This window comes from Perissodus microlepis, chromosome 14 (genome assembly GCF_051167445.1).
Source record: "Perissodus microlepis isolate ML-2025 ecotype Zambia chromosome 14, ASM5116744v1, whole genome shotgun sequence".
Taxonomy (NCBI): Eukaryota; Metazoa; Chordata; class Actinopteri; order Cichliformes; family Cichlidae; genus Perissodus; species Perissodus microlepis.
Window position 1 is genome coordinate 21,859,474 of NC_140474.1, and position 23,439 is coordinate 21,882,912.

Here is a 23,439-nt window from a genome sequence, read left to right on the forward strand (position 1 = left end):
TGTTTTGTAATAATATTTGTGGTTACAAGTCCACTCAACTCGTCACATGTGGGCACAAAGATCACTGATTTTAGTTATGCACGCAGATTTTTTGACAAATTTACTCAAATGAAAGGTACACAGCAAAGTTTATTGCATGATAAAATGATCTCATGTTGTGGAAACACTGTCAAACATTTATCCTATGTTTAAAATGCAAGGAATACAAGGAATGACATTATGAGGCAATGAAGCCCAGACCTTCGAACAACAGTAATAAAAATTTTTCTTTAAAAAAGCTTACGTGACAATCAGGTGTTCCGGCTCCCAGGAAAAGTTACAGTGTAAAGGCAAAAATATGACAATAATTTCACAAATAATAATAAAAAATATAATCCATACAGTTAGGGTGAATAAATCTGATACTGTGTTAACTGGAAACAATATTGGTGTTCTTACACTCATAAATATCTTTTGTGACTTCTTTGTGTGATTTTTGTATAAGGACACTTAAAGAGAATGCATAGAAATAACACATGAATTCCATATTGTGGAGGCTGACAACAACACATACTCATTAGAGAAAAATGTCTTGATCCATGCTCAATCATCCAGGTAAGGAAATCCGGTGGGAGAAACATTTCGAGTCACTTATCCAAGTGACTTGATAAGTGACTTATCAAGTCACTTGGATAAGTTTCGAGTCACTTATCCAAGTGACTTGGAATGCTTCTGCCACTGAAAACGCTAAATCCAGATGAACAGAATCAACCTTTTTGGGATTAGAGAAAAATATCAAAGAGATAACTTAAGGCTAAAATTGATTCATCCATGTGGCTAGATAAATAAGCTGCCTAACCACAGTTATATCCCTTAAGCCTTGATTAAAGCTACAGTGCATTGCCAGTGTTAGTGCCTGTATCAGACTTGTGCAAGGTTTGAGGTTTCATCTGTTTACTTTTAATAAAAGGTCTGACATTAAACATTTAATTTAAAAGGAGGTCAAGTGCAAGAAATCAGATTTGCCACAGTGACACTGCTGAAGGGGAGGACAGACACACAGGCGACAAAAGACTAAAGAGGGGAACAAGCTGGAAGTGAGATCCGAGTGTGGTATGTGTGATTGTTGTCCTCCTGTTCCTGATTCTGTGGCAGGGAGGGCAGGTCCAGATGGGCCCATGTGATTGGTTCAGCCTTCTCAAGAGACACCTCCATCTTAGAAGCCATCAGGTTCACCGCACTGTTTTTTTACCTCCATAGTCTGATAGGATCAAGAAAAGGGATGGCGTCTTTTAGGTTTTTAATTCTATTTTATATCGTTACTACCACTGGAGGGCGCCAAATGTGTAACTTTCCAAAAACACGTGCTGCTATATTAATATTAATCATTTAACAATAGTCAAAGTAAAATCAACAGTGATCATGCAATACAGCTTAATATTAAAGCACAAACAAAGTTTATAATGAAACACAAGGTGGTCACTTACCCCCCATAAAATGATCTGTGTGCTCTTATATTTGTATATTTGTATATTTTTGCACTTTGATCTAATTCCCTAACAGACCTGATTGTTTTTCTTCCAGAGGTGGCTTCCTGTAGTGCAGCCCTGCTGGGACAGAAAGTTGTTGAAGTCTGATGTTTTCCTCCTGCAGCAGCTCCAGTACTTCATACTGCAGAAATATAGACAAATATAGCATTATAATCAGTCAATCAAAAGCACCTCCACAATAAAATAACCCGAATGAACACCTTGCTAAATGTAACACAGCGTGTTGCATGTCTTCTTACCCCTCATGGATAATTGGAACTCCAGGGAGGTGAGCGCAGACTTCCTCATCACTTGCTGGTCCAAAGTAAGACTGTTAGAGAACAGTCAGTCAGACATCATGTAACTGTCATAACAACCTTTTTTCTAAAATCATCAATTACCGTTACAAACAATATTTCAAAACACATTATAGAGAAGAATAGAAGAAAGAAAACCGTGTTTACAGTAAGATATAACTGCCTAAAATATACACTGCACATAAATTATGATGACTTGTCAATCACAAGGTAGCTACATTATAATTTTGACAGTCAGAAATATTATAATTCAGATCAGTAAATTTACATATTTTTGTATCTATAAAAAGGAAGCTGACACACGCAAGACTTTATCAAAGGTGCATCACAGCAGATGCCTTTATGTCAAAGTAGCTGAAGATAAAACACAGAAAAACATGAAGGCAATTTTCCTGGCCTGGGATTTTATAAAAATATTCTGCAGTACATCAAAAATGAAAGAAAACCATTAATGAACATATGAACGTTACCTCTGACGTTACAGCGGTTTTATTAGAGACACGGCTAAGCGTTTTGCATTTTGTATAATTTTAAAAAGTTTAAATTTGTTCAGTATTGAACGGCAGAAATTAGGTTTTCTTTTCAGAATTATGTAAACGAAAAAAAACAGCGGCCGACAGCGCTGTAAACAACGGTAGACTTGTACGTAACAAGCAAGCGAATGATGCAGAAAACAGTACAGAGACAAAGACAGAGAGAGAGAGAGAGAAAGAGAGAGAGAGAGAAAGAGAGAGAGCTGTGCATGAAGTGTGATTTTATCGTGGTGGAAGCAAAACAGTAAAAGTCAGAGGGAGTCCATGACGATGTTTATGTGAAGCGAAGTTTGGATCTTCTTTTGCTGCTGGTTCGGTCAATATTGTTTGGAGAGAGATCAAACTAACAGCTTTAGAATCAGCGCAAAAAGGGCGTGAACACAAAGCGCGGACCCGCCGACAGATCAGAATCAGCGAGCTGTCGGCTTTCAGCCCCGACCGTGTCCGTGCCGTCGGGTGAGAAAGGCGACAACTCACTGATTCTGATCCGCGGGTCCGCGCTGTGTGTTTACGTCTTTGTGCAGAATCCGTGTACCTGCTCGCATTTACTGTCTTAGCTGTTTGGTGGTTGTTGAAATTTTGTGAGATTTCACCTGAGATTCTGGCATTTCGGGCAAAATAAATTTATATTAAAAAATCGATTCAGGATTTTAATGAATCGATTTCACGTTATCCAAGCCAGAATCGATTTTAATCGATAAATCGATTATAAAAACCCACCCCTATTGTTAAGTATACACAACCATACAAGCCACCATCTGGTGGCCATTAAACAGAATGCAGGTTTAAGGTATTCCCACATTGGCTTCACTTCTCGGATCCAGAAACTTCTTTCCCATCCAACCATCTCTTCTGGTCTATGTATATAACAGAATTTCTAAGGTGAAAAACCTAAACTTTGTGATTAAACTGTCACATAAAAATCACTTTAGACCCTGCCTGGTAGATAAATCTGCAGCATACCTTAGAGCATCCTCCTTTTTTACAAGAAGTACCAATCTTCACCTCCTCTCCCTCTTCCTCTGTATAGAAAAAAGAAAGACAGCTTAGTTTTCAAAAACCATTTACACTTTTTTAACTCTCTGCAATAACATCTAAATCTGTGTGTGTACCTTTGTTTTCAGGCTATTTAGTGCCATTAAGGTTAAGTTTTTCAAGAGCCTGTTTCAGTGAAGGGGACATCTTTTGCTGTAATCTGACCAGCGGTGTCTCATCTCTGAAATAAATAAACACACACAAACAAAGTGTAAGTGATTCATTATCAACAAAGCAGACAGGTAAGTAAAATGATAAGATTCTCCTTCTGATCAGTCAACTTTGATTAAAGTTGAAAACTTTCAGGTGGCCACCAATTAAAAGTACTAGTCAACCAGCAGTGACTATTTCCGTATTATTCATCTGCGTGAATTCCTTTACAGGAAGTTAGTTTGGGAATAAGGAAACCAAAAACAGCTGCAGCAGGGACTCTTTACTCTGCAAATTAGAGATGACAGAGAAACAAATTTGCCGACCTCGGTCTGTGGACCTGCTCCTGTGGTTTAGGAGCTTGAATGATGTAAGGGTCTCCTCGAGGTTTCAGCTCCTCTCCGATCTCCTTCTTCTTTCCTGACGTCTTCACCTCTGGCTGCACTGCCTCTGCTGGTTTGTCACTGTTGTGGGGGCCCCGGCTGCAGCCCTTTTATACACACAAAGGGCGAATACAGGATTTTTAAGACTGGCCTGGATAAAAATCGAATTATTTTTCCCCCTTTTCTTTCCTTTCCCCTTTCCTTAAACATAAAAAGACTTCTATAACATTTGTTATACACTGTTTACAATTTGCCTGACTGCTCGGATCAGCTAAGGAGTGTACTATGAAGTCAGATTAATGGGTAGGCGAGCTCTGCTGACCTTAAAAATCAGAGTTTTATGTGTCACTAAAGTAGTTTTTTTTTTTTTTTACCTTTGTTTTAAGGATATTTAGTGCCATTAAGGTTAAGTTTTTCCTGAACACGTAATTTATCCTGAACACATAGCCAGGTTGGGAGCAGGTTAAGTTCAGAATTGTGGTGTAAAATCACCTGGAAAGAGCACGATTTGACTGATTCTTTCAATTAGAACATATTTTAAGTGCAAAACAGACTCTCTGCTGGTGAAATATGCTTCATATGTGCAAGTTGTTAAACTGTACCTTCCTGATTTTTTTTTCAAATTGTGAACTGCATTGTCACCACAATATGCATATTAATCTGGTGATGCAGAAACTATATAAATGCTGTTTTACTAGATTCTATCTCACTTTGATCTGCTGACAAACTAAAGTGATTTCCATATCTCTTTTATTAGGCTGTGGAACAGTAACCCTCTACTGTTTAAATGTATCAGGTTCAAAGTTTTAGAACACCATGAACACCAACTGTGTGAATAAACAGCTGCACTAAATACTGAAATAATTAAGTTGAACTTGAATCCCCAGATGGATTTTCTGCAGCATTATTCTCATCTTATTTGCGATAGTGTTGGAACTTATTGTTGTATTGTTCATGTTCTTTATAGATTTTTATGACCATATTATCATTATCATCTGATAACATTTCCATTTGGAGTAGGTGGCACTGACATGGATCATTTGGTGGAGAAAACAAGGCATAAGACATTCAGACAATGTGAAACATCCTGGGTTTTTTTTGCGTGAGCATGCTCAGAGCCTGAAGCAGAAAGCCCTGCTTAACAGAAAAAAATTATAACCACCATTGTGAAGCTTGTTATGTTTTGTCGAGCCAGCTAAGGCAAAGAAGAAGAAAAAAATCCTGACTCTGTTTAATTTTATTCATAGTATGCAGTGGTTTGTTGTGTTTCTGGTATTCTAAACAAGTGCATTAGAGCAAGGCTGCAGAGTGCCCTCTGGTGAACAAACTGTGCAACATCGACATTCAAACCAATATATCAGCAAATTACGAATATTGACCAAATATTGGTGCTTCAATTTAGAAGTTGGTTGGGTTCTACACCAAAGCATGCAAACCTACAGAAAAAATGGAACAGTGTTGCAACTTTCTGTTAACTGTACTCACTGTAATATTCAGGAAGTCTGAGAAGTCTGTGGTGCGCCTCTTGCAGCAGGACCAACCCTGTAACAGAAACAAAGTTATTAAAACACAACAGCAAACCCTTTCTCTCTGTGTTTGTGTCATGCATCAAAACCATCCTTATTTAAAAAAAAAAAAACTGTTGCTAAAGTTGCCCTCTTATAACAGTTGCAAGTAAAAAAATGACCAAGAATACAGTGAAGCAGGCTAATGGAGAATCGACGCTCCATGTATGCATTTAGCATACAGTATCATAGAGGCTGACCCCAGCTTACCTTGAGAGCATCATGAAACACGGGTACCCCGGATGGAAGAGGCAAGCATCTGCGTGTGTAGAAACAGATATGAGAACACTCCACGCCTCGACTTATTCATTTTATAACAAAGTCACCAATGTCATAATGAAAGCAAAGCACCAAGCATTGATATATCTAAACGGCCTTTAGTTATTATGTTTATTGATCAAATCACGAATAATTTCCATTAATAAAATTGCACTACTGTTTTGTTAGAGCTCAATATTTAACAGGTGTATTACCTGATAGCTAAAATGAAAAGTAACAGCAAACCAATTTTTTACTGTCACAGATGACAGAACCGAAGCTGGGTTTAGGAGTCTTCTAACTGAGCCTTTAATAAGACCAACAAATGAATAGAAACTGCTTTAATCGCAGATACCTAAAGATTCAAAACTTTAACTAACGAGCCTTATACCTATAAATCACCATGTAAACGCCTCGAATATAAGTCGTTAATGACCACTTAACCACCAGCAATGAGTAAAGTTACTTTCAATTTTGATATAACTAATTATATAATCTTATAACATAAAAAATGGCCCGCTGTCAGTTACTATCATGTAATTTAAAATAAAGGTAAACTAGCCATGTAAAAGAAAAACACAAAATCCTCAGGTATAATTTAGTTGGTTGTTTAACGTTTTTACCGTCGGGGTTGTTGTCCGGGTCAAATCGCTTTCCGCAGCTCCTGTTGTAGCACAGCACAGACATGTTCCCGTTCACAAGCTAAACCACAGGCTCGTAACACACAGCTCTGCTTTCTAAATAATTTGTTTTCCTGAGACAAACTGTGTATAAAGTGAGTGTAGACGGGTCACAGCTGCTGCCATATGTCGCCCACTGCTGCGGTTCCAACTTCGACAAGCTCCGTCAGCAGCCGGAAATCTCCGAAGTTTCGCGCACTGTCCAGCCACACAGCTGTGTGCACGTCTGTGACAGGGGGCGGGGACTACTACACGTGTTAATTCGACCGTCCCTTTTACTATTTATTTAATCTTATCGAAAGATAATATTAATATTTCGAAAATTGAAAGTGTCTTTTATCCACGGAGTTCAGCTGTACAGCTGAGTCTTGTTCTGTTTGATCTGTTTATCCTTCCTTGTGAACTTTATGTTTCTACCAGTTAGCGGCTATCTTTTCAAAGGAGCCAAGATCTTTACTTTCCACTCTCTCCATGTAAAGACTATTTTCTGTCTCAACTGTCTCAGTTGTAGATGCAATAGTGAAAAGTGAGACCACATCAACGGACACTTTGATTTCATCTGGATTAAGCATCTTTGTGGGCCTTGTTGGTGAAGTAAGTGGAGCTTTCCATGTGATGTGGTATGTTTTCCATGAGAGGAGCTAAGATGGTGGCAAGGTGTTTAGCAATGTTGTAGTTGTAGTAGGTTCATACTGCTAACAATAGGTCTGAGTGGGACTCCTCTGGACCTTTGGAAGTCGGTATATACAAAGTGTGGTCTTACTGAGGTAAAGGTGGTAGTATGGGTGGTCAATGGGTTGTTGTAGGCAACTGATGACTTTCTTCTGGTAGTTGCTTGTAAGGTCTCATTTTAAGACCTCATTAGTGTTGCTGTCACTGAGGAGTGTACTCATTTTGTGTCATAACCAGATGAGTTTAGAACAACTGACACTAACAGCTGACAAGAGGAGTGTCAGATAGAAGTAGTTTGACTAAACAAAGTCTTTTACAGTCAGGTCTCTGTATTTATATTTGAATGAGCCATGTAGACTGACTTGTGAATTTAACTAGGAAAAACATGGAAAGCTATGTCCTTGAATATCAATACAAATCTTGCTGTTATCACCATGAAAATAAAGATGACTAAACAAAAGTTTTAATACAAATGCATAAAGAAATGCAAGTATCAAAGTAATAAAAACTTTTTTTTTTTTGCTATTTTTTGTTGTATAACATAATATTAAGCTTTAGTTAAAAATAGGTAAAGGAATACATATTTGATTATTTACAAATTATTTTTGGTAAAATCGCACATTTGTTTTTCTGTCAAACTGAAAAAACGTAAATCTTTGCAGCACGTTGCATGTATTCAACTGAAAATTTCTTCAGGAAAACATTAAAAGAAATTCCACAATAATGGAAAGAAATAGTGATTGTGTGCTCTGTGGATAAGATAAGATAACCTTTATTAGTCCCACACGTGGGAAATTTGTTTTGTCACAGCAGGAAGTGGACAGTGCAAAAGTTATGAGGAAAAAATTAGGATACAATAAGAATAAATACAGTACACAACTGTACAGAATAGAATAAAATAAAATACTATATACAGTAGAATAAAATAAAATAAATATACAATAAGATAAAAATAGAATACAAATGCTATATACAACTGAGTAAAAATACAACGATGACAGAAAAGATTATTGCACTTAGTGTTATTGCACATGTGTGGATGTGTGTGTTTGATCAGTTAAAGTCTTTATTGTGGAGTCTGACAGCAGTGGGGAGGAAAGACCTGCGAAATCTCTCCGTCCCACACCGTGGGTGCCGCAGTCTCCCACTGAAGGAGCTGCTCAGTGCTGTCACAGTCTGCTGCATGGGGTGGGAGATGTTGTCCAACAGTGATGACAGCTTAGCCACCATTCTCCTGTCACTCACCACCTCCACTGGGTCCAGAGGGCATCCTAGAACAGAGCTGGCCCTTCGGATCAGCCTGTTCAGTCTCTTCCTGTCCCCGGCAGAGATGCTGCCGCCCCAGCAGACCACACCATAAAAGATAGCAGAAGCCACCACAGAGTCATAGAAGGTCTTCAGGAGTGGGCCCTCCACTCCAAACGACCTGAGTCTCCGCAGCAGGTACAGCCTGCTCTGCCCTTTCCTGTAGAGGGCATCTGAGTTATGAGTCCAGTCCAGTCTGTTGTTCAGATGAACACCAAGGTACCTGTAGCTGTCCACAGCCTCAATGTCCATACCTTGGATGTTCAGTGGTTGCAGTGGAGAATGCTTGTGCCTGCGGAAGTCTACCACCAGTTCCTTGGTTTTACTGGCATTGATCTGGAGGTAGTTCAGCTGGCACCAGTCCACAAAGTCTTGGGTCAGTCCTCTGTACTCCTTGTCGTCCCCATCAGTGATGAGGCCGACTATTGCAGAGTCATCAGAGAACTTCTGCAGGAAGCACTGGGTGGAATTGTGGGAGAAGTCTGCAGTGTAGATGGTGAAGAGGAACGGAGCCAGAACCGTTCCCTGTGGGGCCCCCGTACTGCAGACGACCCTGTCCGACACACAGCCCTGAGTCCTCACATACTGTGGTCGGTCGGTGAGGATGAGATGCAGTCAGGTTCAGAGGTCACAGCACTCCGATTCCCGGCATCCAAAACTAGCTTGTGATATAGAATGTCACCTTGCTAATGGGGAAAGAGCCTGAATTGGTGTGTGACTGTTAGAGAAAGGCAAGAAGAGATCAGATTAAAACATACAGTTTGTGCTATCTGTATTTACACTACATGAATATCTTTCTGCAATCCTTCCTGATTGATGAACTGTAAAATATTATTCTTTAATTGAATAAACATGTGGCCTTAACAAAAGTCAGTATCAACTGTGGTGATTAAAACCTGGTTAAACATATTACATTCAGAGATTCTCATAGATGCTAATCTGAAAGTACTTCTGATCATGAACCTGCTCAACTTGCCTGATTTACTTGACCAGGTGTGGTCAGTGCTGTTGTGCCCTCTCCATCATGGTTACAGCTTTCCTTGCTAACGTAATAAAGGAGTTATTAAGAGCATTTTCAAACTACATCACATACTTTTCTTCTTCTAAACTACCTTTGCCAGCCTATCAGCTACAATACTAAATTACTAAAGCTAGGTTTATTTTCTAATGCCAGCTGTGTCTCCATACAATTCATAGAGCAGTAAAAGCAGACCAACGCCAGCTTGCCTCGCACACTGCATTCATCCAAAATGCACATGTGCAAATCACCAAAAAGAAGTTGCTGGATTCTTGACCAACAGCAGTAAGTGTTAAAAAAAGACACACCCTGAGAGACAGAAAAAACGTTCTGCAAGATTGAAATGACAGCTTTCAGTGGCTATAGCTGACTGCGGCCATAAGATGGTAGTAAAGTAAAGGCTGGGTGCATATATTGATAGATAGGTAAGAAGCCTATGACAACGCTTCTGAGATTAAAGGAGAGAGATTGCTTTACTTTGGTACATTTTAATGTGCGTCTATTTGAAGATTTGACAAGGCAGTCACTGCTTGCCTTGCTTTTCCTGACAGAAAGCCACCAACTGGGCTCACCTCAAAGCATAACTCAAGCTCTGGAAGCAGTTTCCTGCAGAACAGAGTCTAACTCCTTTCCAGGGGTTAGACTCTGTTCCACTCTTGAGTTGGCCTTGGTGAGAGGTGCTAGGCAGGGGTGGTGTCTTTTTCTCCCTTTGTCTCTGTGTTGATTGTTGTTCAGGGCACCTCAAATATGTTGCTTTTTGAGATAACTCTACATTGTTTACTGGCTTATGAGAGCTTATTAGGGGTGGTGAAGGAAAGGAAAAAGTCAGGCACTGGGCATGGGGTGTGTCTGAAGATCTGAGAAAGAACTCATAACTTTTAGGTTAAAGGGGAAATCTTTGAGAAAAGGGTGAATATATGAGCAAAAGCATCTGCCAAGAAAATTTGAGATTGGATGACCTACAGTTAGGTCCATAAATATTTGGACAGAGACAACTTTGTTTCTCATTTTCATTCTGTACATTACCACAATGAATTTTAAATGAAACAACTCAGATGCAGTTGAATGGGAAAAGACTTTCACCTTTTATTCAGTTGTTTGAACAGATAGATACACCCCCAGGCAGACCATTATTAAATTATTTGGGAGGGGTTTGAGTTTTTTCTGTTTTCTCTCTTCACTGGCAGATGATGTCTGATTGGAGTGGAATGTAAGATTACCCAGGAGCCAGATTAGGGAGAGCCAAGCCTAAGACACAGCTTCTCCCCAACTTTTTAACCAATCACATTAATGACCTGTTTGTACCATAATATAAAAACTTTTTTCACTAGGAAGTAGTCCTGTCACCGTCTGTAAAACCTTCAGACGTTTAATATCCAAATTATTGCCTATTTATTTTAGACATTACAGAAGATGTATAGGAAGGGATGTGTATGACCTGAATATGTTATAATCCTTTGTAGGTTTTTTCACGTTATAGCTATTTAGTTTATTATTGTGATTAATTGCAGTTCTATTATGATTATCACTTGATTCCAGTCATGTAAAACTGACATTATGTCAAAATGGCATTTTTCACCCTCTGTACAACACAGTGCAAACAATAACAATAACTTTTCAATTTCACCTAATAAATACTCTTTTTCTTCTGTGTCTTAAAGCTACTTTTAGTTACTTTGTTGTAACTGAAAGTAACATGTGTAAAGTGTTGATTGTTAGGCCCAAAAACCCATATACAGGAAAATTATTTTCAACTCTCTCATAAAAAGAGGGTCCTAATCCCTGATCTTATGAGTTTTACAGATTAGATAATGCAGGGTTCTGGAGCCAATGTGGGTGCCCAGTACTAACTACCTTGAAATTGTCCAGGTGTCTTCCCGGCTAACCCTGATAAGAAGAAACCCAAGTAGCCATGTAGGTCAAATCCTATTAGTTCCTCTTTTTAACAGTATCTCCCCTATTGATCATGACACTTATACTAAACAATACTCAGACTTCTACCTTTACTATTTTACAAAAGGTTAGAAAGTGAATGTCCACAATTTAGAATTTAACTGCAGAAAGAAATTCAGCAAGAGCGAAGAAAATTAAAATAGTAAAAATTACAAACAAGAATTCACATCACTGCGCATACAGTCACAAATAGATAGAATTTACTTCATGTTTCCTTCAGCAGTTCTACTTCAATTAGATTTGTCTTTAATATATTTTCACATACATATTTATTGTTTTCAATACAAAGTTATTTATATTAGTTATCCCAAAAACTCATGATACACTTGCCTTTACAGGGTTAACTAGAGAGTCGCCATGTGTATGTTTATGTAGCTCCTCTCTAGATGTGTAAACACAGTGGCAAATCAACTGTTAGTGATTCATTCAAGTGTCAGACTATTGATAAACCACATCCTCTTCCTCCTTCCTTTCATTATCTCATGGAATAAGATTAGTAAACAGTCATCAGAGGAAGGGAGACTTTATTTTAAACAGAGAAAATGTTGACTTTCTACTGCAGTAACTGTGACAGATCAGGTCAATATAAAGTACCTTTATACAGCAAAGATTAAAAGGAAATGAACTGAAAATTATATAGCTACTAACTTTTAAGGAGGAATGCTTCCTTATATGAATTAAAAAACACAACTTAAATATAGAGATTACTTTTCTGAATGTAAATTATACTTCGCATGGGATAATGTGGCATAGAGATAAGGTAAATGTGTGCTATCCACCTTACCCAGCTTTATGCCTGCAGTACTGGTAGATAAGTAGGCAAGTGAACCTTTTAAATCACATTTGAAAACATGAAAAATGAGTCATAATGTGAAATCTAAAGCACTAAATTAATTCTACAAGTATACATGCAGGTGGTGGCAGATTAACTTGTGATTCAACAACACTTCCTGTAAACATAATACTAAAAATACAAGCCTTTTCATATTGTGGCTGTGACTCAATATATTTGTTTGCTTGTCATGAAAACTGATAACCACATATTTGTTTCCCATTTGACTGAACACACTTACTCACTGTAAGGTCTCTGGATCTAGATTTACATACATACTTACATGGGGTAAAAAAGGGAAGTATAACACTGTGAACTAATTCCAGTATGAGTTTCCTGTTATCAGTTTTTAAGGATGATTTTAAAGAGCAGCTGAAAAAACAATAGTAAAATATGCTTGTTTAGATTTGTTGCATATTCTGAGACAATTATAAAGAAATCTGACCCACTATCAAGAAATATTAAAAAAAAACAACAACAAAACATGCTGCATAAATGGTTCCAGCCTTTGCTATTTTGTAAACTGTAGCTAAGAAATTGACTTCACTGCAAAGCTGGTATACTATAGGCAGACAGGTATATGGTGTTATATTACAGAAACCATCAGAGCTAAATGTCTACATTTCAGTGGAACCCATTGCAAGCATCATGTAAAGCATACAGTAAACAAATAAGAATGACTGTCTCTCTCAATACAACATTTATTGAGAGAGTAATAACAGAAGCACCCTTGATTTCATGAAGAAGAGAAGCAAGCATAATGTATTGATGTACAGAATTTAGATGGAGGTATTTGGTGGTTAGACTCCAATGGGATGTCTCGGTGGAATGTCACCCCCACAGTGATACAGATTAGATTTAGTTTTATAATCAAATTATGTATCTTCTTTTAGATCAGAGGATGGGCATACAATAGCTAATCTGTTGTTAAAGTTGCACAGAATAACCTGACAGAGTTTATTTGGATTCATTTATTAGAATGTTTGTTTTCCCCCTTACTATATCAGACTATATTATTATATTAGAAATGTTAACCACACTGCATATCCACAGGGCCTTAGGGGATTCTTAAAAAAAGAAAGACGAAGAAGCCAAATAAGCATTTGTGGGTGTGTTTCTTTAGTCAAAACAGGTGACATCTGCACACCTGTGGATCTCTATAAAACAACATCACATTTCTCTGCCTGCATTTATATCACAACAACTAAAAAATCTTAATGGGGTAAGTACAAGATCTGTCTGAAGAACACAAATATAGAAATTTGGTTATATGTAATTGATCTTTAAAAATAAACTTACTCATTTAGTTTAAAAAGAAAAAGGAACATTTGGTTTGGTAGGTCTAAGCAATGTGTTTGATTAAAGGAGCTATTCATTTTCTATACCAGCTACCAGTCTTAAGAGAATTGAATCATTATTACAGTAGTTTATATATGTTTATATAAATAAACTACTGTACTCAAAACTTCTGGCTATGATGATTTTATGATTAATGGACAAACTGTTTCGACATTTGCACTAAGTACTAGAATCCAAGTAATCATTATGAAGTGTTTCTGTATCATGAAAACAAGTGTACAGTATATAATGTGTTTCTATTTGTGTTTCTATTTGAATGCCTAGATTGTACCCTAACTCTAGTTTTGCACCTTGGATATGTAATTTTCACAGTTACATTAACACTTGGGCAAAGGGTGGAAGTATTTTAACTTTTCTACGTGAATGTGCTGTGTATGTTTTTTCCATAACTTTCCTATATTTTTCTGGTCATGCTTACAGGTCATGGCAAGACTGATCTATCTATCACTGCTGCTGGGTATGTTACTAACTGATTGGTCATAGTTAGAAACCTTAAAACGTTATTTTATCAAAATTACAATTATCAAACCCAATCACTGTAGCAATTCACACAGAAGAAGAACCTATTCTCTGCTCTAGTAAATGCACTATTTTCATTTTAAGAAAAAGTTATTTGGTTTTGTTCAATCCCTCTGAAGCTTTAAAATGCATGTTTCTTGTAAAGTTTGTGCTTGTCTATTATTTATTTTATACATTTGTTCCTGCATTTCTTATTTTTACTTGTTTTCAAACAGTTTATTTTTTACTGCATATCATTTTCTCTAATTTATTGATAAAATAAAAGGGAAAGGGAAAGCAAAACACCTATGGTAACATATATACAAGGAAACTAAATACAGTTTTGGTGTGATCAACAGTCCAGCTGTTCAGCTGTTCCTCAGAAGATCCAGACATACATTGCCCTGCTAACTGCATAGTTGACAGTTGGAACTGGACACTTCAATGTTTTCAAACCAGCAAGCCTGACACACTAATGGTTGTGGGTCAGACATTGGATCACTGTATGCCTGGGAACAGCTTTAATATGAACAAAACTAGCTGTTTGTCTTTGCAGGTAAACAGAGGTAAGCTCTCCAAACCACATTTTTGTTCTTATCTCTACTAAATGTCCATAGTTAAAAAAAAAAAAACGACATAAAACAAGATGTCTGCATGCTGTGTGTTCTTACATATGGTTTCCAAGGATCCGACATAAAACTGACCAACATAAAATCTGGCACTGCTCAGAAGTGCAGAAGCAGCACATACATTCCAGCTGACAGTAGAAATCATTGTGACAAAAATCTTACTAAGGACACGTGTATTAACTTTACACCAGGGTAAATATGTCTTGCATCCATTCTGCTGTTAATGTAATCTTAAGAATCCTACGTAGTGTACATTACAGGTAATTATTTTTTCTTACAGAGAGAAAATATGTATCTCCTTGAAACCTAATGGGAAGGTAAGGATGGAATTTAACTGCACTCAAGAACACCCAGGCAGTATCTGTAATGACACGGGTAAGTTTTATTCAACAAAATGAAACCATCTTACTGCGTTTGAAGCAGTTTTTAGAACTTTTTCAACTTAGAGCTTTACCACACACACAAAATGGAAATTACTCTGTAATTAAAAAAATCACTGCTGACTGTTGTTTATTGTTGAAATATGACTCAACATAAGATGTGCCTCCAGGAGAAATGTAGCACTAGACTAGTCAGAAGAAAAAATGCAAATGACCAAATAAAAGAATAACGTAGACATGAGACTTTGTACATGCTAAAATAAAATTAAAATTATAGTCATTGTAAAATGATGTATATTTACCTGCATTGAACCAGAATTTTTTTAATTGAATGTCCAATGTAGAAAACTAAAATTGTGATCTTTTCATTGTAAATTAGAAGAGTCCTCAGAGCTTTGCATTTGCAGCAGTGAGGCAGAAGATTGTTTTGTGTCACCACATCCTAAAATCTGTGTTGCAAAAACCTTAACCTACCTTTTCTGTGTTCAGATCTGCAGTTCCACTCAGTAAACAAAACTTGGATTGATGCATTGGAGCACTGTCGGCAAGAGAATTCCTCCTTGGTTGAAATCTACAATGACGCAGTCGATATTGAAGTTAAAAATCTGCTGCAAAATAAAACAGAGTTACACACAGGGGTGTGGTTTGGCCTGGAACGATCCATTTTTGGCAAAAATCCTGAATGGAAATGGATTTCAGGGTCAAAGGTTTTATATTCTCAGTGGAACTACAGTTTTCCTGTGAACTACTTAAACAACCACTGTGGAAAGATCATCTCAGTTAATGAGGCAAAACAAATCAAGTGGCTGGATGCAAACTGCCATAAAAAACTGCCATTCATCTGTCAACGTAAGCTGCTGTTTTGATTAAGATTAGGTCAGGTATGAGCACCCGAATGTTTTTAAATCTCACCTTTCTTCAATTGCCAGGTCTGAAAAACAACATTTGCTGTACTGAAGCAGGTAAATCTACTGAAACTGTTTCTAGTTTGAAAGCAGAAACTTGTAACTTTATGTTCACTTCATGTTCCTTAGAAAGAATGTATGCAAACTAAAAACACAAGTCATTCTGTTATTTGTTTTTTTTTTCATTTTAAATTCACATTTGTGTTTTGGGTTACAGTGCTTTGCATTGACATCGACAAGAATAGTTGCTAATAAATGAATCGAGAACAGGATATACTGCATCTCCCTGGTCACACTGAGATGAAATTCCTGAGGAAACAGATGAATGACCCAACATATCCAGTGTGTAAATACTCTCTTCAAGCTACTGTTGTGTTTCACAGGAAAACTATTTTGGATGTCATTATTTTTAATAGTTTGTATTATTGTAGGTTCTTTACCTTAAATTACAAACACCTTGAGGCAAGTGTTGTTGTGATTTGGCACTATATAATTAAACTGAACTGAAAATAGAATTATTTGTGACAGATTTTAGACATGCCATGAACCTGGGATAGTTTACCCAAGATCGTAGTTTTGACTTTCTTGCTGTGCTATTTAAATATCAAGTTTGATTTTTTGGTTTGTTCTTTAGTACATTTTGTTTTGTTCCTATCTGTTTGATTCTGGTGTGTTTAAATCTCTTTACCTCTGTTGTAAACTGCATACAAAGTTTGTGTTAATGAAATCAGACGCAGATTTCTTTAGAAAAATACACACTCACAAGACAAAATGTTAAAAAAAAAAAAAAGAAAAGAAAAAGAAAACCAGACTGCTCAAAGTAAAGCAGTAAAGTAAAATCCAATAAAAAAAAAAAAAACAACAATGTTGGGCCTGTTCCGAAATTTGAATGCACATGCTTTGAAGTCACAGGTCTTGTTAAATAATTAAACATAAAATTCTTAATCTATGGAGGCAGAAAAAACTTTTAATTATTGTCTGCTGGAATATAAGCCGAGTTCCAGTTATAAATTTTGAGTCATTTCTTTGTTTGTGCTACTTTTTGAACGAACTGGTTGCTTATTATTTGCAGACAGCTTTAATTTATAAGTCTTGCATCAACTGATCAGGAATGACACTCAGCTTTATACTGACATGGAGTGTATTTGTTATATATAACAGTCATTTATAGATTAGTAGTAATTACTCTCGTATAGGTTGTTTGGCTAATTTTAAATTTGTGCACTATTTTTGTAATTTGTTTATTTTTATATTATATTTCTGATTCACTTTCTCTTCTTGACCCATGTACTGCTGTAACTGTGAATTTCCCTGCTGGGTGATTAATAAAGTCTGTGTCTATGCCAAATTGAGCTTTAAACTCTTTTTATGATGACATTTTACTTATCAAAATTTCAATTATGAATATGACATGCATATGTGGGATGTTTTCACCATTTGCAGGTCAGAAGAATGCCAGTTTCTGAAGCCTGCTTGCATGTGTGTTGCACAATACTAGTACAACTACCATTGCTACTACTCCTGTTACTGCTACCGCACAAGGGCCTTGAATGGACATGTGGCAGCAAGGGTTAGAGGTCAGACACCTGGGGCCTGCAGGCTGGAGCTTGGGGCTAACAACTCTAGCTCGTACAAAGTACTAACATCCAAGTGGTAAATGGTGTTACCTCTGAGAACTATAAGACAGAGTGCTATGAAAATAGTTTGTGGCCATGTCCACACTGATACTTTTTGTTTGAAAATGCATCTTTTTCTCTCCATTTTGGCCTTCCGTCCACACTGAGACGCCGTTTTTGGTCAAGGAAAACTGAGCTTTTTGAAAACGCTCTCCAAAGTGGATAATTTTGAAAAAAGCATTTTTGCGTAGCAGTGAGGACTGGAAAAACGGAGGCTTTCCAAGTCCTCACTGCATTTGATGCAGTGTAATGATGCATTTTAGTAATATGATGCAGTCTGATCCAGAAGTCTTTTGGTTTGGTGAGATGCAGTTTGGACAGTTTAAGCCTCCTTTGTGAATTTTTGGGATGTCCACTCCTAGAGAGATTGGCTGCGGTCTTGCTTTCCATGTGTCAATATCTTTTCTCACTGTAGAAAAACTGACTTCAAATATAAAATTGTTTTGTAACCATTCACAGACTGACAGGCAGCAACAACATGTTTCCTAAGATTATCTGATGACCAGAAAAGACACTGGCTGTAATCAAGTGAATTAGCAGAACCTGGCTGCTTCTTACTCTGTTATTTTCTATATAACAGAGGAAACAGTGTACCTAGTTTTCTTCTGCATTTTGGTTTCGTTTTTATAAAATAAATAATGACACAGAGTAATATCTGATGTGTTGTTTATCATCTTAGGCTGTATTTACTTAAAAAAAATCATCTGATCAGTTTTAAATTATGTCCTGGTATGTTGAACTTACATGCTGTTCTTAAAAAAGTGAAAAGCACACATTTGCTTTCTATTTGACTGAAAAAACAACTTTCATGTTATCTCACAATACAGTCTCTGTATTCATATTTGCATTAGCTACACAGAAACAGGAATTTGTTTTTTGGGGGGGTTTTTTCAGGAAAGAGGGGAAGGCAGATAATTAAATTTTAATATGACATTTCCTGTTGTCAACATAAATTTTTTTTATTTATTTTTTTAAATACGTCATAAATAAGTACGTCAAAAAGATGTCTGGAAAAACATAGCTTAAAAATAAATGTTAAAAAAAATAAAGTTTTAAGGCCAGTTTAATCTTCAGCCTCAAATGAAACCTCCATTTCATTTGAAGCTGTTGAACTTTGTTTGTGTAACCCAGATGTGTCTGCTGAAATACCCCTGAAGCCAGTTAGGCAGGAACTAGTGACATCTCAGAGGGCTGATACTTTGTTAACTAAATGATTTAAAGCTGTTAGGCCTAAAGAGCAGGTTTGACACCTGTGGCTGTGACATTGGGGGTCAGTCCAGCAACAGGAAGCACTATGCACATGTTTCCATGTCTTACATTGGGATCTCGCAAGTTTTTTCTTTCTTCATGTCAACATGTCAAAAAGTACATCCATTATAAGAAGAGTCAGATAAACCATGGCCCTCATTTACTTCCATGTGTGTGGAAATGTTTTTACCAGCAAAGAAACAAAAACATGCAAAAACACAAACACAGTGCCTAATCTCTCTGGCTGTCCACAAAACAGGAGCAAACTCACCTAATTAAATGGCAAAGAACTATGCTAATCTTCCACTAACATACAAGCAAATCTGACCACAGTAGGACAGATTCCACATGTTAACCATCACTTTCCATGATGACATCAAGCTCACACTGACCAGCAATAATCCTGCAACCACAAAACACAGAGCCCAGTGTTGCTGCTGGAGCTAGATATGCATGTACACAAATGAGCAGCTGTTCAGGTGTGGCAAACATGGAATACAGAGAGCAGCTCTCTTTCATGACGAGGGCAAAAGGTGACTGGATGTAACAATAACATTTAACCAACAGGATTAACTGTTTCTGGCAGATTTTTCATGTGCTGTGTTAGGTTGAACCAGATGGATAGATAGTACTTACATTAATAATGATCCACCTCACACAATATGTTTGTATTCCCGCATTTAAGCCTTTATTACCTTTTCTTATTTTGTTACATTTTAAAAATGTTATTCACATTGCATATCCACAGTGTGTTTAGGGTGTTTTGGCAGGTTTGTTTCTGTAGTGAAATAAGGGATGAGGTAAACAGCTCCATAAAGTGACTCCCATGCATATCCCAGCTTTCATTTCTATCAGATTTTACAGATTGACAGAAAGTCCAAGGCAGATGTGATGAGCAGTCATTACCACAGAATGATTATGTATGCAGTAAATTCTTAAGATTTACTTTGTATAATTGAAATTATACAGTATAGCTAATGAGGAAAAATGAATTAAACTTGTGAATACTTTTTGTGTTGGTAGATATTTAAATAAGAAATCTGAAAGGTCAATATTCTTCTGCTTTATTTCTTGGATGATGTGTTTGGTAGGACAAGCAAGCAAATAGAGAACAACTTCTGTACCAAATTAAGTCATGAAAAAACTTAATTATTGTGATAGTAGTCTAGGTATGTCTCAAAAGTATTGAAGCCACATTAGACAAGCTGCAAAGGGACAAGGTACCTGAGCCGTTTTATAAAGGATCACTTTTCAGATCAAGTAAGAGAAACTGAATCCTCATCTGGACTTTTTTGTGAGTTGATTTCCAGACGTTTGTCTGTATTTTGGACAGCATGTTGATGTGATGTTTAGCACTGTCACCTCGCACCAATAACTAAGAAATTTGTTTGCCATCCTCAACTCCACAGAATAATTAAAAAGCACTTATTAAATTTAAATGTGTTCAAAACACTGTTAGTGTGCTGCTGATGAGTTGGGATGCTTGGGTGTTCCTGAACGTCCTATCAGGATGAACATCCAAATAACTTTTTCATACATGCATTTTTTTCAAACTGATAATCACAGTTTGCAGTTGTTTAGTTTATCCAAATCTCCTTCCTAGATCTTCACTGACGTTCTTTAATTTTTCCCCATTGTTAAAAGTATCTCATGAGCATCCTGAACTGAAGAAAGTGGAACGGCTGAAATTGGCTTTGAAACAAGTCAAAAGTAACCAAGTATGCACATTATCACCATCTAGCGCAGACCTTCCCAAAGTGTGGGGCCCGCCCCTTAGGGGGGGAGGGCGAATGTAAAGGGGGAAAAAAAAAAACAAAAAAAAAAACAAAAAAAAAAAACGCTTGGACACTGCTAGCACGGGGCGCCCACAGAAACGCAAAGCAGGAGATGAAGCATAGCTGAATATGTTTCCAAACCAACTAGTCTTCTAAGCCAAAGACTAGAAAATATGGTGAAGCATATCTTCCCTTTGGTTTCACCTGCGCAAGTGCCAAGGTAGGTCTCCCCTGCAGAATTGGTTTTCCCTTCGCGGGGAGCACGCACTGGGCTTTTCGAATCACAGACAAACAGTATCCCACAGCTGTTTATGTTTTTAAACCCACTTTGCACAGAGAGGCATTTTTTGAAAAATGTATTGATAGCAATATTGAATATTATTACACATGGAAAAAAAACAAAAACAAAAACACCTCTGCCTTTCTAAATGGAGGGACAGTAACTGCGTGTGTAAGCGTGTAAAACCTGAAGATCAGTCAGATTAACAGTATTTTGTCTCTACCTGCCATTCTGCAATTCATCTCATGTAAACAATGTGGCGCACAGCGTGACGTGAAAAAGGCACATACCTTTGACGTTGTGTGACCAACTCTGTATTCCTCGTCCACACGTAAACGCAAAAAATGAGTTTTAAAAAATCTAAGTTTTCGGTGATTTGAAACGTCGTTTACATGTGGACGAAACAGCTGCGTTTTCAAAAATACCCGTGTAGGTGCGGACGTAGCGTAAAAGAGTTAGTAGTTTATTTTATTACTACCTGTAATTTATTGCAGATTACTTGTATTTGCTTAATTGTTTACTAAATGTTTGAGGTGTGAAATAAACCGCAATGTACACAAATGAGCAGCTGTGTGTGATTGGAGGATGTGTTTGTGCGCGCGGTGGGTGGGATCTAGTGGGAGAGAAAAAGAATGGACACACGCACACACAGTAGATTTCTAATCCTTACAGTGTATTATGGGTTTTCAGATAATTCTGAACATTAAAGTCAAATTGGGCTCAAATGTAAAATAACATTTTATAGTCAAAGAACAGTTCTGTTTTTATAACAATTATAAAATGTTAGATTTCACAAAGCAACACAGAGTCTAATGCAGTATGGTGTAAGTAGAAATGCTTCTGTTCACCAATCCACTTTCAGAAAACCCTCATAGGCCCAGAGCTTCTTTCTTCACACTGCAGCCCAACAGGACATTTCCAGCATCCACACACTCTGTCACACACGGTGCTGAAAACACAACACAGACATTAAAGCAATGAATGTATGGAGGGAAGAGAAAGTAGATTGTAGCTTGAAACAATTTTTTAAAGCATTTTATCTGTTATTATCATTGTTACTACCATTCTGAGCACGGAGCCATGAGGCAGCCTTCATAGCCAGAAGCTCCCACTCGTCCTTTGCATCCATCTTGAAAGCATGAAGCCAGATCAGAGCCAGAATGGTGGCCCACACTTCACTGTTGGCCTAATTCAACAAATCAAAGACAATAAAATAAAACAGAGAGGACACACAAAGAAAAAGAAAAAAAAATCCTACATGATTTTACTTTCTACAACCAGTAGTATTAGTTATTTCTGGCTGCTTACTAGTCACAAGGGGTCACCAAGTTGTGTAGCTCTGCATATTTGATTTGGTAGATTATTACACTGGATGCTGTTCCTGATGTAACCCCAAAGGGATTTCTGTCTAGACGTGTGATTACCACCAGTGTTTTAGCTTCTGATATACAGATGTTTATTTTCAAGGCCTACATTTAGTTTGACTTCATTGTCATTTGTTGTGTTTTTAATTACATCATGTGTTTCTGTTCAAATCATGGAACATGAGCATGAAGCATCTGACTTACAATAACTAACATTATCATTTTGTTTGTTATTATTGAAACTGAAAAAAGTCCACCTTTTTAGGCTTTGACTTTTCCACCTCCTCGTTGGTCTTTCCCAGTGCAGTAGCCAGAGCTGGATCAAGCAGCCAGCAGCCAGACGCCCCCTGCAGGGAGACTAAGTGCAGCAAAGGGTCTCTGGGTGGCTGCTCGGGGGCAGCAGCTGGAAAACCAAAAATGAAATAAAAACCAGACCCGATTATGGTGTTAGATGAGAAGACAGAACTCTATAAACCAGTGCATAAACCACCTTCTTGTAAACTATGGAACAAATAAACATTTATTTGAGATCAACATCACAAATAAAATGTTTTCAACAGTGTGAACTTATTAAAGAAAAATAAAAGCTGGCAATAACACGCCATCAATTACCGAGGTTTTAATGAATACCATCTGAAAGTAAGTGAGTTGAAAGCTTGATAAATTATGATGTAAAGTATGCCGTTCACATGCTTAACAGAGAAAATATATGGCCAATGAATTAAATTGTTTTGATCTGATTTATTGGAATACAAGACTAATTATTCAATGGCAGAAAACTGGATCTCATTATCTAAGCAACTGAACTAAACATTGTACAGTCACTTCCACTCGATGTTAAATTCCCTTCATGTCTACCAAGAATATACATGCTTTTTTTTCTTATTTTATTCTAACCCTGCAATTATAACTGATGGGTTCACACACATTAAGAAAATAATAATTTCCAGAGGACCAAAACAAACCTTGATATACATGATGTTCCGGACCACCATACCAACTCCTACATGTAACAGCTCACATAATTTCCTCTGTGTCTAACCGTTTGTGTATTCACAGAAATGCCTAAATTACAAGTACAAAACATGGATTCTTACATTTATTAAAATTGGTTTT

At 37.2% G+C, this 23,439-nt stretch overlaps 3 protein-coding genes across 5 annotated transcripts in view; 1 reads left to right on the plus strand and 2 right to left on the minus strand.

Moving 5' to 3' along the window:
• Positions 1 to 1,535: 1,535 nt before the first annotated feature.
• On the minus strand, positions 1,536 to 6,511 carry chordc1a (cysteine and histidine-rich domain (CHORD) containing 1a). Its single transcript, XM_084950147.1, is given in 9 exon segments — positions 1,536 to 1,650; positions 1,769 to 1,839; positions 3,322 to 3,380; positions 3,471 to 3,574; positions 3,870 to 4,033; positions 5,412 to 5,468; positions 5,702 to 5,727; positions 5,730 to 5,750; positions 6,373 to 6,511. Coding segments are annotated over 9 exon segments (681 nt in total). The 5' UTR covers positions 6,437 to 6,511.
• Positions 6,512 to 13,451: 6,940 nt separating this feature from the next.
• LOC146373908 (secretory phospholipase A2 receptor-like) lies at positions 13,452 to 17,601 on the plus strand. Of its 2 annotated transcripts, XM_084950906.1 has the most exons (7): positions 13,452 to 14,025; positions 14,426 to 14,632; positions 14,752 to 14,887; positions 14,976 to 15,070; positions 15,565 to 15,924; positions 16,005 to 16,037; positions 16,198 to 17,601. In XM_084950906.1, exons 1-7 carry the CDS (start codon positions 13,932 to 13,934, stop codon positions 16,230 to 16,232), a joined length of 960 nt encoding a protein of 319 aa, XP_084807032.1. In that variant the 5' UTR covers positions 13,452 to 13,931; the 3' UTR covers positions 16,233 to 17,601. The 2 variants fall into 2 exon arrangements, with proteins under 2 accessions (XP_084807032.1, XP_084807033.1); XM_084950907.1 differs by having other exon boundaries at positions 13,940 to 14,632.
• A 4,010-nt stretch (positions 17,602 to 21,611) lies between these two features.
• The window catches only part of LOC146373909 (von Willebrand factor A domain-containing protein 5A-like), a 31,312-nt gene continuing 29,484 nt past the window's right edge, over positions 21,612 to 23,439 (minus strand). For both annotated transcript variants that reach the window (XM_084950888.1, XM_084950887.1), the window contains 3 exons: positions 22,581 to 22,726; positions 22,022 to 22,145; positions 21,612 to 21,908 (listed from right to left, as the gene is read on the minus strand). In XM_084950888.1, the coding sequence (XP_084807014.1) occupies positions 21,829 to 21,908; positions 22,022 to 22,145; positions 22,581 to 22,726 (350 nt within the window). In that variant the 3' untranslated portion in view covers positions 21,612 to 21,828. The remainder of the gene's footprint in view (positions 21,909 to 22,021; positions 22,146 to 22,580; positions 22,727 to 23,439) is intronic.

Bases quoted from the DNA above. Each gene is read 5' to 3' on its own strand.
- LOC146373908 (XM_084950906.1), top strand. From the start codon at position 13,932: ATGTGCTGTGTATGTTTTTTCCATAACTTTCCTATATTTTTCTGGTCA. The intron at 14,026-14,425 runs GTATGTTACTAA...TGTGATCAACAG, and splicing joins CTATCTATCACTGCTGCTGG to TCCAGCTGTTCAGCTGTTCC. The intron at 14,888-14,975 runs GTAAATATGTCT...TTTTTCTTACAG, and splicing joins TGTATTAACTTTACACCAGG to AGAGAAAATATGTATCTCCT.